Genomic DNA, 17,217 nt, shown 5'->3' with positions numbered 1-17,217 from the left:
AAAGAACATATCCAATGTAAACTAATAGAGTGGTCATGTGATAATGATCTAGAATGTACTGGTCTAAATGTTACACTCTCTCCCCAAATGTATTTTACCCTGATTGGAATGTATAGACCACCTTCCACCAAAAATGTGTTTTTTGATCAGTTGAATAACATGTTTCAGGAATGTGATTTTGGACAGAGGTCATCTTAATGGGGTTTTTCTATCCACAATCCAGACTACAATAATTTGTTTCTTAAAGAAAATCAAATCCGGACCTGACCAAAAGATTACTCTTCCATGGCTAAATATTGAAATGTGGAAATTGATGAAAGAACATCATGCTCTAAAAACAGCCTTATGACAGACAGGTTTACCATGTTGCGAAATAAAGTGATGAAAGAATTCAGACAGGCCAAGGCATAACTGGTGAAGCAAAGGGAAATTCTACATTGATCTGAGAGAATCTAAAATTGCTAAAATGGAAGGACCGTAGTAACATTGTAAAACTCATTGTGAATGTCAGTTTATCACAGGATGCAGTTGAAATAGCAACAGCCTTCATTTCCTACTTTGTCGAATCTGTCAAACCAGGGACACAGAACCCCTCCACTGGTCTTTGTCCTCAGTGCCAGTGAATGACACTCAACCTCTCTTCATCATAAGAGGTTTCTGAATCAGAGCTGAACTCTAAAGACAAAGGTTGAGTCCAGCCCAAACACATCTTTCTTAATACTACAAAGTGTCCCTTATGGTCCCCATTCCTAAGGTCATCAACACATCTATTGGTCAGGGGGTGTTTCCAAAGGGCTGGAAGTTCACCATAATAACGGCCATCTTTAAATCATGTGACCCTGCTGAGGTGAGGAACTACAGGCCCATTAGTATATTACCTGTGGTGTCAAAGGTAAATGTGTAGTGGAGCAACTGATTGACCATCTCAACAACAGCCCCTCCACATTACACTCCATGCAGTTTAGCTTCAGAGCAAAACACTCTACAGAAACGGCCAACTGCTTTCTTCTAGAAAATGTGAAATCCACGATGGACTAAGAGGGTGCTGTTGAGGCAGTATTTCTAGACCTAAGGAAAGCTTTTGATACTGTTGACCATGAGGTTCTCATTACAAAACTGTCCAAGTTAAACTTTTCCCCCAATGCCTTGAGATGGATGAAATCCCACCTTGAAGGTAGAACTCATTGTGTCAGATTGAGCAATAAGATGTCACCCACTCTTAGCTATGATGTGGGCGTGCCCCTCCTGTCCAGTTTGTACATTAATGATTGGCCTTCTCTCTCTACTTGGTCTGGTGTTCAAATTTATGTAGATGATGAAGTGATATACAGCTCCGGAAAGAAGAGACCACTGCACCTTTTTCTTTCCTTTACAAAAAAGTTGAAAAGGAAAGGTTTGAGTGAGGAAAAGAAGCGCTCAATTTGCAGTGGTCTCCTAATTTTAACCCTTCTGTTCCTCACTCAAAATCTTCCTTTTCGGCTTTTTTGGAAAGGAAATAAAAAGGGGCAGTGGTCTCTTAATTTTTTCCAGAGCTGTATGTGCATGCAAAGTGCAAACATCAAGCTGCACAGAACTCACAACTGAAATGGTCCAGGTTATAAAGTGACTCTTGTTTGCATCTCAATGTAAAAAAACAGTTCACAAAGAGGGCAACAAAGAGGGCAGCTGATGCTACTGAGCCTGATGTTTATGTGTCAGGGGAGAAGCTCCTGGTGGTTCCCAGTTTTAAGTACCTTGGCATCACACTTTATTCCACTTTATTCCACTCTTTTAAAAAGCAGGTGAAAAACCAACAATTTCCGATTTTTACGCAATTGGTTGACTATAGAGGTATTAAAACTGTACTTTCAATCTATGATACTCCCTCACTTAACATACTGCTTGACTAGTTGGGCCCAAGCTTGCAGTACAACATTAAAATATTGGTCTCCATCTCTCTGTCCAGTCTGCTGTGTGGTCTACTGGTGGTGTCTCCATTTCTACTGGTGTCCATCATACTGATGGTAGAATACTGCAGGGCTGGAGTTAACAATTTCTGTTGAATTTATTTTATTGGTGCTGTTTCTCTGAAAATAACAAACTAACCTGTTCATAACTTCTGATATGTGTACAGTTTGGTACTAAAGGTTTGTGTTACATGTTACGATCTGATGACGTCATTGGTCAGACTGAATCATCTTTGTGATCATTACAGTATGAACTATTTAGTTGTTAATTAAACAAAAGTGTATTTCTTATTTTAATAAGTAAAAATTTTACATTTAACAGTGCTGTGATTTTTTTCCCTTTCTGGATATTGTCTATTATTGCATTTGTCTAGCTGAATGGTTTCAGATCTTCATCCACAATATAAAGTAAGACAAAGAGAACGTGAGGTAACACAAAATTCAGTAAAGAATTAACTGACATCATCTGGCACTGTGTGAAAAACTGTGTGATTTGTGCTCACTATTTACAATGTGTGAGAAGTGAAGCTTTCTGAACCTGTCTATTTCCTTTCCGGGCAGTGAGGTTAACAGGCTTGGTTCACCACCAGTAGCCAACTTAGTAAAAGACTGAGGGGAGGCTAATTCAAACCTAGTGTAAATCTGTATGTAGGGAACAATACCAGAAACTCTGATCTGATCTCAGGTCTCTATTCTTTATTCTATTTATAATGAGCAAGGAACCAGGATCAGACCATTTAGCCAAACATAAGATGTTGGTCTGAAAATAAACATTGGATCAACTGCAACAGAATGGTTGCTCATAGTCTTTTACATGTCTTGATTTCATGTCAGTATTGTCTGTGTGATGGTGAAGAGGCGTGATCTAACAAGACTCTCATCATATAGGAAGTAAGTAGGGAAAACTGTTGTTCAGAGAGAGTTACTCGTCACCAAGACAGAATGGTTCATTCCTGGTTCTGTGTTCCACTCTGTGAGTACTGACTTAATGTAACTACTCTATCACTACAATACAGTTTACATTACTGTGTTACTACTGTATTATAATGACTTTCTATGTCTTTGTCATAGTACTGAATACCCTCATCTACTGTGGTCACTCTCAAGGTAATGGAAGATATTCATGCACTTGATAAATTTCACTGTGCTTCATCCTTTTTGTCTCTGCCACTACCTTTCCTTTTTCAAGTTCATTTTTACTAAAGAGGTGTTTTAGTTGTGTATGTGATTAAGAGAAGTCAGTAACACTTTATTTTGAGAGTCCCAAAAGAGTGACTCTAGATACAGATTAACTATTATATACTCTACAGATTATCTATCTGTAACATTTAACTATCTACTTACCATAACCCTTACCTATATTCTAACCCTAAACCTTATTCTTAACCAAACTTTAGCAAGCAGTTGTTCATCAACCGATAGTTTGTTTAAAGTGGGTAGTATTACTTGATAGTATTACTGTGATGCCCTCCTCCGGCTTGGACCCACAACCACGCTCCACTGCTCCTGAACGCACCCCTTATTTACTGAACTTCAAGAAAGGTTGGATGGTGAAGATGGATGAACAAGGACAATGGAAGAAGTATTGGTTTGTACTGACAGACCACAGCCTCATGTAACTACAAAGACTCGGTTGCAGAAGAGTCTTCAGATCTGGACGGTGAGATGGACCTGTCTACATGCTACAACATCACTGAATACCAGGATCAACGGAACTACGGCTTCCAGATACACACCCAGGAGGGAGTCCACACGTGGTCAGCCATGACCGCAGGCATACCGAGGAACTGGATCCAGTCATGAAGAACGTGAGACCCACCACTGATTGTGGCGAGCGGCCTGTGTCTTGTTGGTCCTCATTAGCTCCCTATTTAGTTTGCCCTCTTCTGTTAGTCCTTTGTCAGTCATTGTGTTTTTGTGCTTGGTTTATGTCCCTCCCTGCTACAAGTCCGTGTTTTTCCTGCCTGCCTGTTTTACTTCTGTGTTCTTGTTTTGATTGTCCCGCCTCTGTTCCACCAATTAAATCCTTTATTTGTCCTTCAAGTCTGCGCTTGGGTCATGCATCTCCGAAATTGTGAAAATTACTATATTTAGAACATCTACAGATGGATATAGGGACTCCGAGAAGTTAGAGTCACAGAGAAGTCTATATAATTACTGTTTTATTATATTTCTGATACTGAAGTTAATTGTGCTATGATGGTTTTGTTTGTTTAGGTAAACTGAAATAAAAAAATATCTGCTTACTTTCATTTCTCTTTTTGTCTGTATGATTGTGAGGACGGTTGATCTAACCACACTTTCGTCAAAGGAAGTAGAATGGTTTTTAAGTTGAACTGTTGTTCAGAGTAACTCGCCACCAAGACAGAATGGATCACGACTGGCTCAATGTTCTACTCCGTGAGTAATGATGTTGTGTCTGTATGTTTATGAGCACCAAGTTCACTAAGGTTAACATTGCTACTCTGTAACTACAGCACAGTCTACATTACTGTATTACTACTGTACTATAATTACATTCTTTTGTCTTTGTTGTAGTACTGAATACCCTCCTTTACTGTGGTCACTCTCAAGGTAATGGTAGATATTAATTCATTTGATTCGACCTCAATCCCTCTGTACTAAATCCTCTTTGTCTGTCACTGGCTTTCCTTCCCCATGTCCATTTTTACTAAATAGGTGATATGGTTGTGTATGTGTTCAAGAGAAGTCTATATAATTTGTTTTATTTTATGTTTAATACTGAAGGTAATTTGCTATGATGGTTTTGTTTGTGTAGATAAAATAAAGCCTGTAGTGACACTGAAGCCAAACAGTCCAATATTAATTGGAGAGACTGTCACTATCAGATGTGACATACAGGGGGGAGGAGACACTGACTGGGAGTATAACTTCTATAAGAATGGTCAGTCAGTTTACTCTGACACAAATCCTGAGTACAGAATCAGTCCTGTCTGTACATCTCATACTGGGTCATATACCTGTATGGGTGTAAAGGGAAACAAGGAATCCATAACCAGTGATGCTGTACAACTGACCGTGTCATGTAAGGATATCTAATAATGTTAACATCTGAATAGCAAACTTGAATACTTGGTGAGATTGACAGTTTGAATCTTGTCCTCTGTTTCATCACAGATCAATCCAAGGCTGTCCTGAGTATCTCTCCTCAGTGGATGAACCCTGGAGACTCAGTGACTCTGAACTGTGAAGTTAAAGAGTCGTCTACAGGCTGGAGGTTCTCCTGGTACAAGACTGTTCCCTACAGAGCTGGGTTACCCTCTCTATTGGACAAGTCCTACTCTGTAGAGCCCCTATCTGGATATGGGACTACTGAAGAGTCTTACACTCTGAGTCCTGCTGGTCCTACTGACACAGGAGGATATGTGTGTAGAGCTGGGAGAGGAGACCCAGTCTATTACACAGACTACAGTGAACCTCAGTTTCTCTGGTCAGGAGGTAACTACATTCTAAATGCATTTAGGAGTCTATATAATTTGTGTTTTATTGTATGTCTGATACTGAAGGTAATTGTGTTATGATGGTTTTGTTTGTGTAGATAAACTAAAGCCTGTAGTGACACTGAAGCCCAACAGTCCAATATTCAGAGGAGAGACTGTCACTATCAGATGTGTCATAGAAGGAGGAGACTCAGAATGGGAGTATGACTTTATAAAGAATGATCAGTCAGTTTACTCTGACACAAAGCCTGAGTACAGAATCAGTCCTGTCTACACATCTCATACTGGGTCATATACCTGTATGGGTGTAAAGAGAAACAAGGAATCCATAACCAGTGATGCTGTACAACTGACCGTGTTTGGTAAGATCATGTCTATTTATAATCTCATTTTGTCAATAATAACTTTTTATTGGACGTGTCTTTCAGGAGTCTGATTAGTCATTTCTAACAAACCATTTGTTGTAACTTTGTCATTATTAATATGTGGAGCCCCTTTGAAAACAGTATGATATATATTATTACTGGATGTTTGCCTCTGATGGGTTGAGAATGAAATATATAGGAACTGATGTTGTTACATTCATGTATTATTGTTTCCACAGATCTGCCCAGGGCCTCAGTGAAGATAGTCTCTCCCCAGGAGCCACTGTACACAGGAGACAGAGTCACTCTACAGTGTAACATACCAGAATACACAGACTGGACTTATGTCTGGTACAGAGACCACCAATACCTTCCCAGTCAGACCAGTAAAACCATCACTGTCTCTCTCCCTATCAATGCTGGTCAGTACCAGTGTCAGGGGAAGAGGACAGATCAGCCCCAGTCATCATATATGAGTCCTAATCACCCCATCAGTGTTACTGGTAAGATCCCTTAGAAACCAACTTATATTCAATATCCACATAATCCTATGACTCTCAATGTGTCTATTTATTCTGTCAGTATGTTTGTTTTGCATCAGTTACATTATTATACAAAGGTAAGATCATACTTAGGAAAGATTGTTGATGTGACTGTATTTCTTTTATATCTGTGTTTCTACAGCTCTACCAACAGCCTCAGTGAGTGTCTCTCCTCATGGTCTCCTCTACTCTGGAGAGACTGTTACTCTGCAGTGTGACATATCAGACTACACAGACTGGACATACTGGTGGTACAGAAAGGATCAACTACAGAGTCCTGGTTCACCTTCTAAAACCATCACCACTCTGTCTGACCAGGTGAGTCAGTACCAGTGTCAGGGGAGAAGAACAGATCGTCCCCAGTCGTCACAACGCAGTGTTTACCTCCACATCAGTGTCACTGGTGAGTTCACTGTAAAAACTCTATCACTAACTTGTTTGTTGGTAGCATAGATGTGTTAGAAGTACTGTGTGTTAGTATAGAGGATTTTCAACTCATACCACTTAAATCCAAACAGCTAATCAGCCAAAGGCCACCCTGAGTTCAGACCAAAAGGACATATTGACAGGAGACAATGTGACACTGACCTGTACTGTAGAGTCTTCTGGATGGAGGTTTTACTGGTACAGACACAGACAAGACTCTGAACCAGTAGCTACAACCTCTGGATCCTCCTACACACTCAGCCAGGTCAGTGTCTCTGATGGAGGACAGTACAGGTGTAGAGCTGGGAGAGGAGACCCTGTCTACTACACCCAGTACAGTGAACCAGTCCACATACAGGTTACTGGTGAGTCCAAGCATATTGTATTGTTATTGGTTGCTGTCTAACGTGAACAGAACATAATCTAGGTCATAATATTTAGTCAACTTAATCACCTTAATTGTAGCTCATAGTGCTGTAGTAGGACGAGTCATACTCAGGTAATAACATGAATCTGAAGGAAATCCTAACATGAGGGGTGTCTAAATTATGTAGTGTTTCCTGGGAAATTCAAATATCAGTTTTTTTTATAGGTAGGATTGTTTTAATCTACATAATTTTTTGTATTTCTAAATTGCCAATTTGACCCTTTCGAACCACTAAATACATTAAAACCCTTCACGGACTATCGGGACATGGATCTCCTGAATCCACCTAATATGAAATATCTTTAATACTGTTAATGACAGCGAGAATCGGTTAACATCACCGTTTTCCTGATGTTGAGCAGAAAAAAATCATGTCTGGGTCGATTGCTCATGTCTTTCCTGGTCGTGGTCATCTATCCTAATGCTTTACCCTTATGCACCTGACCAATGGATGGGCTGATGGGTGACCGCATCAATGCAAAATCAACCAATGGAAGGCTGTTAATAGGCAAAATAATTTATTTTACCCAATCAGGGGAAGGTTTCTGTTACGTTTTTGAGCAAATCAATAGGTGGGACATAATGAGTTTGTATACTACAGTGAAATACAATATGGAAAGTTAAAGTTTGTAGTCATAGCTTGGATGCTAACGTTTTAGGATTTTGTCCTAGCGCAACGATAACGTGTCGTACAGAAAGGATATGTTTTGTTAAGAATTAACGTGTATCAGAATCTCTGATGAAGGACGAGGCTTCGGTCCAAATGAAGATTTCACACAAAGATTTATTAATTAGAAAATGATGAGTCAAAATACATGAAATACGCTGCAGCGGTCAAATACTTTTGATAATGCTGCCAAGATGCTAACGCACAGCAGTTTTACAAAATTAGATGTTAACATCAAGTAAAATATTTATCATGAATAATGTACTACAAATGTGATCATTATAGATATTGTCTGCTTTGCGTATTTGGAATGGGAGAACTGTTCCACATGGGTGTTTGTGGCCTGGTATCACCTGGTTATCAATGATAAATGGAAGAATGGGTGTCAAAAGCATATTGGACAGTTTGCACAGAAGGTGAATTATTTCATTGTTTTGTTCACATTTATTGTGATACAATGCATATTTGTGTAAGAATAAGTGTTTGCAGAAAACATTTGTGTTTGAAATTCGAATCGAGACTGTTGTGTTGTGGTCAGAATTAAATGATGTATATTAGTTTATTAGTTTATTGCGCGTAATCACTCAAATACTACCTTTATAAGTACATTTTCATGCATGTTTATATCAGTTGATGTTATTTAGAATGATTTGAAGCCAAGTTCATGATGGTCCATAAACATTACATATTGTTTATAGTCTAATGTAAATGTAGTGAAAGGGGGGGAAACCCCTCAGTCCCCCAAGGGTCCCAGATATAAAGGAAATCCTTCATATTTATGGAGCCAAATCTAATGTACATATTTATGAACTAGTGAACTGCATGAATATCACTGGAAACAATTACAAGGAACAATCTCCTGACTTCCTGAACTTTGCCAGGTTACACAAGTCCTTCTTTGATTCATTCTTGGCCTCCTGCTGGTCTCCTGAGCCCTGATCCCTCCATCCCTCTTCTCCTGAGCGCTGATCCCTCCATCCCTCTTCTCCTGAACCCTGATCCCTCCATCCCTCTTCTCCTGAGCCCTGATCCCTCCATCCCTCTTCTCCTGAGCCCTGATCCCTCCATCCCTCTTCTCCTGAGCCCTGATCACTCCATCCCTCTTCTCCTGAGCCCTGATCCCTCCATCCCTCTTATCTTGTAAAAAGTACTTAGCAGAAGCCTCAGTCACCATTTTAACGACCCCCTCAATACTTTGCGTGTGGCAAGGCCAACTCCATGGGGGTGTTGATGGAGTTTTGATAGAATTTTTCACCTCCATGTGCCAGCTCCAGCTTCCTCATCACCCCAGCATTCATAACAGTGTTGACATTTGTTGAGTCTCCTCCAATGGCCCCCAAGGTCTTATCAAAAGCCTTCTCTTGTAGCCGGTCCAACAGGACCTTAGCATTCTGATCAGCATGTGACTCCTGTTTAGTAGATTATTCTGGGGTAAATTGGAACAGATTTTTACTGCCAGGCTCTCTAGCAACACTATAGTGATCTTCCTTGATCTTGGCAGGAAAAGATTGGTCACTGCCCTCAGCTTCCATCATCACATTAGTCAGGTCAATCCTCCCATCAAAGAGACCCCCCTCCTCCCTGCATTTCTCCACCAACTATTGACCCAGCTCTCTCATCAACTTCTCCTGTGCTCTCTTGACCTTATTCTTATCAATCACTTGTGTTGTCTTCTGTGATGATTCCCACATCAGTCAGGGGGGAAGTTGTTATAGCTGTGGTTGGCCTCAGCCCTATGCCATACCTTACACTAGCAAGGGCAGTGTTTGGAACCTCATCATAGTTGTTTTGTATCTCCACAACAGGCCCAGGGTCAGTTTCAGGGAAGAGCTCATCTTCAGCATTACTTCTGTTCAATCCCATATCTTTCCTGGCTGCCTTCTCTGCTGCTGCAGCATTTCCCTGCTTCTCCTTTTCTCTGCCTTCTTTTCCACCTGCTGCCTTTCCAATGTCCTCACCTGTCTCTTATGCTCTGGCAGGTCATTTTTCTCTCTGCTGCAGAAACAGTTAATGTGGGCTTGGATCCCACAGCCCTCACAGCCTCCCCCTTCACAACTGGTAATCTGACACTTTCATGTCAAAATATCAAATAACTTGTCTAACTTGACCATGAATCTCTCTTTGGAAACAAGTTTCCCCTTCCCAAGAGTGAATTTCACTGACTGATTCCAGGTCTCCTTGAGCTTGGACAATATAGTCACCCTCTCATTGATAACAGGTGGCTTAAAAATAGTATTAGCTTTGCTCCACTGACAAATCAGACCAGGGTAGATGTCCCTCACCAGCTGGTCCACTGGGTAGTTCCTCCTGTCATCTTCACTTTGCTCCCTCCAGTAGATGCTCTACCTCAGGATATCCTTCACAGTTGGCAGTTTAGACACCAACAGCTCCCTGCCAACAAGATTACTCAAATGAGAACTTGACCTCCTCCTTGTTCTGACTTGAGCCATTTATTCCACCAGTTCATAACTCAATAACTATGCTAAGAATTAATGAAGTTCTCACTCACTCAGTCTGTCTCTTCCCTTTTAGAAACAAAACAGCGGGCTGGTTTCTCTTTCACAAAAGATGTTGCTGTTGCTCTTTCCTGACTGAATTGGGGCATAACTATTTGGTTACTTGATGATCAAATGCTGTGTCTGGACAAAATGACCAGACACAACATTGTGTGACATATGTGAAATATCAACACATTTCCTAGATCCCCATCAAACTGATACTCAAATTGATACTTGTCCCATCTCCTCACAGATCAGGCTGTCCTGAGTAGCTCTCCTCAGTGGATGATATGAGATATTATGTATTATTCTGTAACTGAATGATGGAAGCTCTGAAGCCAGTGAATAAGGAAAACAACTACACAACGATTATGCAGCTTTAGGATTAGTCTCATTTATAGAAAACCACATGGTTCTCCAACAAAGAAACAACAATCCATACATAAAACATCACAAACAACATTTATATACAGAAGTAAATAGGTGATTGGGAGCAGGTGTGTCCGTGGGGTGTGTCTCTGACATCAGTCTCCTGCTGGTGGTTAGTACACCGATGAGGTGGAGCACTGGAGAGGAGCAGGTGTTACACAACATCATGAGGAGCAGGTGTTACACAACATCATGAGGAGCAGGTGTTACACAACATCATGAGGAGCAGGTGTTACAGTCAGTGGTAGTAATGTACTGGTAACATTATATCATGATTACAGTGTCTTTAAGTCAATGGTTGTCAATGATTTATTAAATAGGGATAGTCTCTGCACTCCTGCAGGTTTTCTAAACCCAAATGTATATTCTGTATCCAAAGCATAATGAAATATGTCCCATCCTTTATTTATTTTATTTACAGTGACGTTATTCTGCATATCATGGTTTTGTGCTGTTCTCTCTCCTGTCATAGTTCCTGGTTCCTCTACATCAGTTCTGGTAGGAGTGGTTGTGGGTCCGGTTGTTGCTGTTGTTCTACTGACCATCTTCTTGGTCCTGTTGTGTCGAGGTAAATAAAGACTTCATGATACTTTTACCATTCATGTAACACTTGTCGTTGGTGTCGTGTTGGTTAGGAACCAGGTGCAGGCAGTAATCTCGTTCATGGGTTTTCATACACAAAAAACAAACCAAACACGAACGGAAAACAATACTAATGACTGAATGAAATAAAAGTGCGCAACATGGGTCTTAACAATTAACATTCAAACAGTACATTAAACAACACTCACCGATTAAATGGACAAACATAACAGCAACAATGATCCACAATGTGGGGAGCAGAGGGGAAACATATATACACATACAAATGATGACAATTTGGACCTGGTGTGGAAGATGGGAAACATGTGACAGTCCGGGATGTGTTCGTGAGATATGGGAACTTGAGAAATTATGGCACAGTGGCGCTGCTGCTCACCGCACCATGACAATTCACTATGTTTTCAGCTGAAGATAAGATTTGCAACTCTTAATAATAGCGGTTCAAAACAAAAACAACCTGCTTTAATAGTGTCTGTTTCTCTGTACAGGTTGCTGTGGTAAAAGAATATTCCAGTGAGTACACCTGTCTCTAAACAATGTTACATACAGTACCATATTGTCTGTGTTCTTCATTAATGTTTCTCTCCCTGTAGGCCCATCCATCCCCAGAGCACCAACCAGGACCCCCAACAGGACCAAGGATCTACCCAGGTTCAGTCTCCTGATGCTGGGTATACAGGTCAGTAGTATGGTCAGTCTCCTGATGCTGGGTATACAGGTCAGTAGTATGGTCAGTCTCCTGATGCTGGGTATACAGGTCAGTAGTATGGTCAGTCTCCTGATGCTGGGTATACAGGTCAGTAGTATGGTCAGTCTCCTGATGCTGGGTATACAGGTCAGTAGTATGGTCAGTCTCCTGATGCTGGGTATACAGGTCAGTAGTATGGTCAGTCTCCTGATGTTGGGTATACAGGTCAGTAGTATGGTCAGTCTCCTGATGCTGGGTATACAGGTCAGTAGTATGGTCAGTCTCCTGATGCTGGGTATACAGGTCAGTAGTATGGTCAGTCTCCTGATGCTGGGTATACAGGTCAGTAGTATGGTCAGTCTCCTGATGCTGGGTATACAGGTCAGTAGTATGGTCAGTCTCCTGATGCTGGGTATACAGGTCAGTAGTATGATCAGTCTCTAACTTTAACTTCAGACTCCGTCTCTTAACCACCCACTCTGTATTACATGTTATAGATGTCTATGTCTTTAGGAAAGCTGAGACGATTCCAAGACTTTCTCTCCTTTGACCATCAGGAAATTCAAACATCTACCATCTGATCCATCACCCAGACAACAATGATAATGGTAAACTGTAATGTGATGTTTTTCAGTTTGCTTTTCCCCACAATATATATATAGGTGGAGGATCATAAGGTCTCTAACATCCACCAGCTCCCTGCAGGGATGGAAATTAGCACCCGCCACCAGCCAAATGTGGTTGATTTTGTGTTGTGGCGGGTAAACTCGCTTCACCTACCTGCCACTGTGGCGGGTAAATAAAAATAGCATACCGTTTCCCCCAGACACTTTAGAGGCGGCGCACTTCAAAAAAAAAGACGTTAAGAGGTCTGCTGAGAAAACATCTCAGGTGGAGCCAGTGGACAAAGAGGCGAAAGTCAAAAAACTTTTTTTAAAGAACGATGGAGAAAAGCTCTGAGTACCTCAAGTCTCTGGATGTTGTGGGGCTGTCTTGGTTGACACGCCTGTGCAACATTGCGTGGCGGTCGGGGACAGTGCCTTTGGGATGGCAGACCGGGGTGGTGGTCCATCTTTTTAAGAAGGGGGACCGGAGGGTGTGTTCCAACTATAGGGGGATCACACTTCTTAGCCTCCCCGGGAAAGTCTATGCCAGGGTTCTGGAGAGGAGAATACCGCCGATTGTAGAACCTCGGATTCAGGAGGAACAGTGTGGTTTTCGTCCGGGTCGTGGAACACTGGACCAGCTCTATACCCTCTACAGGGTGTTGGAGGGTTCATGGGAGTTTGCCCAACCAGTCCACATGTGTTTTGTGGATTTGGAGAAGGCATTCGACTGTGTCCCTCGCGGCGTCCTGTGGAGGGTGCTTTGGGAATATGGGGTCCTGGGTCCTTTGCTAAGGGCTGTCAGGTCCCTATACGACCGAAGCAGGAGCTTGGTCCGCATTGCCGGCAGTAAGTCAGACTTGTTCCCAGTGCATGTTGGTCTCCGGCAGGGCTGCCCTTTGTCACCGGTTCTGTTCATAATTTTTATGGACAGAATTTCTAGGCGCAGCCAGGGGCCGGAGGGTGTCAGGTTTGAGGACCACACAATTTCGTCTTTGCTTTTTGCGGATGATGTTGTCGTGTCGGCCCCTTCAAACCAGGACCTTCAGCATGCGCTGGGACGGCTGGGGCGAAGCTCTCGATTTACCGGTCAATCTACGTTCCTACTCTCACCTATGGTCATGAGCTTTGGGTATAAATATATAAAGTCAGTAAACTATGAATATTCACTTTCCTAACACTTATAGTTGCTCTAGATTTAGATTTAATATGACAGGTATAAATTTGAATATATTTATATAGAATCTATACATAGTATATAAGTAGAATCTCAGTTATCCAGGAAATTCCACATTTAACATTAACATTGGTTTTTATGACATGGGGCTCAAATCGTCATATACATGACATACTGTAACACAGTTATTTGGGAACCTCATCAGCGCCACATTAACAACCAGTGGACAGAATTGCAGACTACATCTGTAATTAGTTGAGTGTTACTGTTTCATGTATCAGATTCTGCTGGTGTTTCTGCTGCTGATGGGTCAGGTGATGTGAAGTATGACAAGATTCAACTAAAGAAGTTGGACAAGAAAAAGAGAGGTGATTCAACAGTACCATAATTGAATATAGTTGTCACACAATTACATCTGAATAACAAAAACAAATGATTCGCTTCTATTCAGAAAAGCCAGATGATCCAAATAAAAATAAAGTCTACTCTGAGATGAAGACAGTGAAAACTACAGGTAAGACATATTCTACAAGTTGACTGTAAGTCACATTTTAATTTGTGTTTCTGTAGTTGTGGACAAAGAAGAAACAATATGCTAATTGACTTGATTATTTTACTGTACATTTCCATATTCAGCATCGTCTGGGCCAGTTGATGTAACCTATTCTGAGATTGACCTAAAAACAATGGTAATTTTTCCCCATTTATAACCTCATACCTCTTTATCCCATATTGAACAGTTGGATAATATCCTGTATAAAACTAATACATTCTTCCTCTGTTTAATTCCCATCTACCACAGAATCAACATCCCTGCCCGAGTCAGAATCAGTTTATTCTCCAGTAAAAACATTCCCGTCCATAGTAAGACTAGATCAAATCTGTTAAAGGGAATGGAACTAATGGTCTGATATTAGAGTATATCTAAGTATGTCCTAACAAACTGTTGACATGTTGCAGGTCCTTGAGGGAGATGAACACAATCAGTTGAGGAACAGGAACAACCAGGGAACATGGATGTGGTTTTTGTACCCACACTCTCCCTGTAAACACAGAAATGTGACACACACCTTACACACCCAATCACTTATGGACCACACACACAAAAATGCCTTATACATGAAGGATTTCTATCATACTTTGCTATCAACTGATACAATATTTTGATTATTCTAGCTAGAGACTGTTGTTTTTATTGGTTATTGTACAGTAGTTTTGTAAATCTATTGACATGTATCATTTTTGACTTGTTGGTTATGACATTCAAATGATTTAATCAAATATTTGTAAATTATACTTAATAATAGAAGTGAAGTATTATCAATCAATCAATCACATTTTTTTATTAAGCTCTTTTTACATCAGCAGTTGTTACAAAGGGCTTTTGCAAAACACCAAGCCTGAAATCCCAAGGAGAAAACAACAACACTGTTGAAGCACAATTGCTTTGAAAAAATCCCTAAAAGGTGCTGAAATTTAGGAAGAAACCTAGACAGGGACCAGGCTTGGAAGGGTAACCTCTTCTGGCTGTGCCAGGTGAACATGTTAAGAGTATAAGTTGTAATAATTAATAAATGCATGTGGGCTGTGTCCAGAGTCAATAAAACCTAATCAAGGTCAGAATCATGACCAGATGGACAAGGACAGGGTCAACCTGGGAGGGGTCAGCAGAGTGGCAGCTGGAATCGTCAGGTATCTTCTTGATCTGCAACACAACCAGGAAGATTTAGAACAGGGACAACAACGAGTCTTTTAGCCTGGTACTCCGGAGGTGTGGGCCAAGACCTCATGTCCTCCTAAGTTTAAATGGAGCAAGAGAGAAATTTGGAAAGCACAAGGATTTACAGTGGAGAAGGAGAACTGACCCTACTCCCTCTGAACAATAATATAGCAGCATAAAACCATGGGGCTGAGACTGGGGTTTCCAGTGGCACTGTATTATACAGTATACCAAATGTTTTGATGTAATTGCCTGTCATTTCACAATGTCGTTGCTTTGTTTTTTTAATAATATTTGTTTTCAACCACCAGATGGCATGGCTGCCTACCTGTGTGCACTAACAACCTAAATCAGAAGTTCCCAAACTAGGGGTTGTGACCCCATATGGGGTCACCAGATATGAAAATGGAGTCGGGGGAGAATGTTTTACAATGGACTCTCATAGCCTCAAATAAAATAATAACGATTATATGAATTTTCTTCACTTGTTTGGGGTCGCAATACTTTTTAGATATCGAAATGGGGTCGTCGGCCAAAAAGGTTTGGGAACCCCTGACCTTAATTAAAGTGACAATCTGTGAAGTGTGATGGCAATTACACTGAATAGAACCCTTTAGGAAGTAGGTAACGAGGAAAAAGTCTCTTGGCACAATGTACGGTTTTAGTAAGCTTTCAAGGAGAAAGGAATCATAGTTTAAGGTAAACCATGAGACATCTCTGAAGAAGTTGGAAATACATTCAATACTTATACAAGAATGGGTGGGGGTAAGAGTTTGTCCTCTTGTGAAAACAACATATGTTCCTTATCCCTTCCTACTCCCTGTTGTGTTTTCCTCTATCCTGTCCTAAAACACATTGATCTGTCCTGACCCCCACTCTTACAAATGGTTTACATCAACATCAACACCTCTGGCATTCCTCTTCTTGTCTAAACACACTGACTCAGTACTTCAATGCAACAGAAATGCCATCCAACAGTAATGGTTTGGTACCTTTCCTCACATCTGTGTCTGGACACAATCCGGTATCAATGCTCTACGCACAATTCCTTCAACTTCATGACTAGGTATTCACTCTGACATGTGAGGTAGTGAGGGGTAAATGGGAGAGTGGTTGGAGTTGGGTTAGTGTAGTGAGGGGTAAATGGGAGAGTGGTTGGAGTTGGGTTAGTGTAGTGAGGGGTAAATGGGTGAGTGGTTGGAGTTGGGTTAGTGTAGTGAGGGGTAAATGGGAGAGTGGTTGGAGTTGGGTAAGTGTAGTGAGGGGTAAATGGGAGAGTGGTTGGAGTTGGGTTAGTGTAGTGAGGGGTAAATGGGAGAGTGGTTGGAGTTGGGTTAGTGTAGTGAGGGGTAAATGGGAGAGTGGTTGTAAAGTTTTACCAAAAGGTTACCGGGGGACGGCTACGGAAATGAGTGCAAGGGAATGTAACCTTAGTGATATATAAATATAAATGTTTAAATGATCAGACTCCATATTGTCTGTAAACATACAATTTATTCCAATCAGGTAATAAAGTTACAATACAAAACATTATTACATTCCAACATGATTCAATGTCCTCCCAACTAGTCTAATGGTCTATTAATTATACCATACGTCTTTAAGACACTATAGCATAAAGGTACTCCTGAATATGACGTGTTGGGAGGTCTCTTTAACGAGG

General features: G+C 41.0%; 1 protein-coding gene across 1 annotated transcript; it reads left to right on the top strand.

Moving 5' to 3' along the window:
- Positions 1-4,212: 4,212 nt before the first annotated feature.
- Positions 4,213-16,008, top strand: LOC105009311 (B-cell receptor CD22-like). The gene is made up of 17 exons (XM_034290642.1): positions 4,213-4,346; positions 4,485-4,520; positions 4,726-4,992; positions 5,085-5,405; positions 5,506-5,769; positions 6,012-6,275; positions 6,457-6,717; positions 6,833-7,105; positions 11,234-11,329; positions 11,853-11,877; positions 11,958-12,043; positions 12,610-12,660; positions 14,116-14,202; positions 14,286-14,348; positions 14,471-14,523; positions 14,637-14,698; positions 14,795-16,008. Exons 1-16 carry the CDS (start codon positions 4,316-4,318, stop codon positions 14,679-14,681), a joined length of 2,223 nt encoding a protein of 740 aa, XP_034146533.1. The 5' UTR covers positions 4,213-4,315; the 3' UTR covers positions 14,682-14,698; positions 14,795-16,008.
- The last annotated feature ends 1,209 nt before the right edge of the window (positions 16,009-17,217 follow it).

Source organism: Esox lucius, chromosome 24 (genome assembly GCF_011004845.1).
Source record: "Esox lucius isolate fEsoLuc1 chromosome 24, fEsoLuc1.pri, whole genome shotgun sequence".
Lineage (NCBI taxonomy): Eukaryota > Metazoa > Chordata > Actinopteri > Esociformes > Esocidae > Esox > Esox lucius.
The sequence above is the reverse complement of the archived record's forward strand: the minus strand, read 5'-3'. Positions and strand labels throughout refer to the sequence as shown.

Coding starts and splice junctions, on each gene's coding strand:
- LOC105009311 (XM_034290642.1), top strand. CDS start 4,316: ATGGATCACGACTGGCTCAATGTTCTACTCC. Junction 4,347..4,484: donor CTGGCTCAATGTTCTACTCC/GTGAGTAATGAT, acceptor TCTTTGTTGTAG/TACTGAATACCCTCCTTTAC. Junction 4,993..5,084: donor TGTACAACTGACCGTGTCAT/GTAAGGATATCT, acceptor GTTTCATCACAG/ATCAATCCAAGGCTGTCCTG.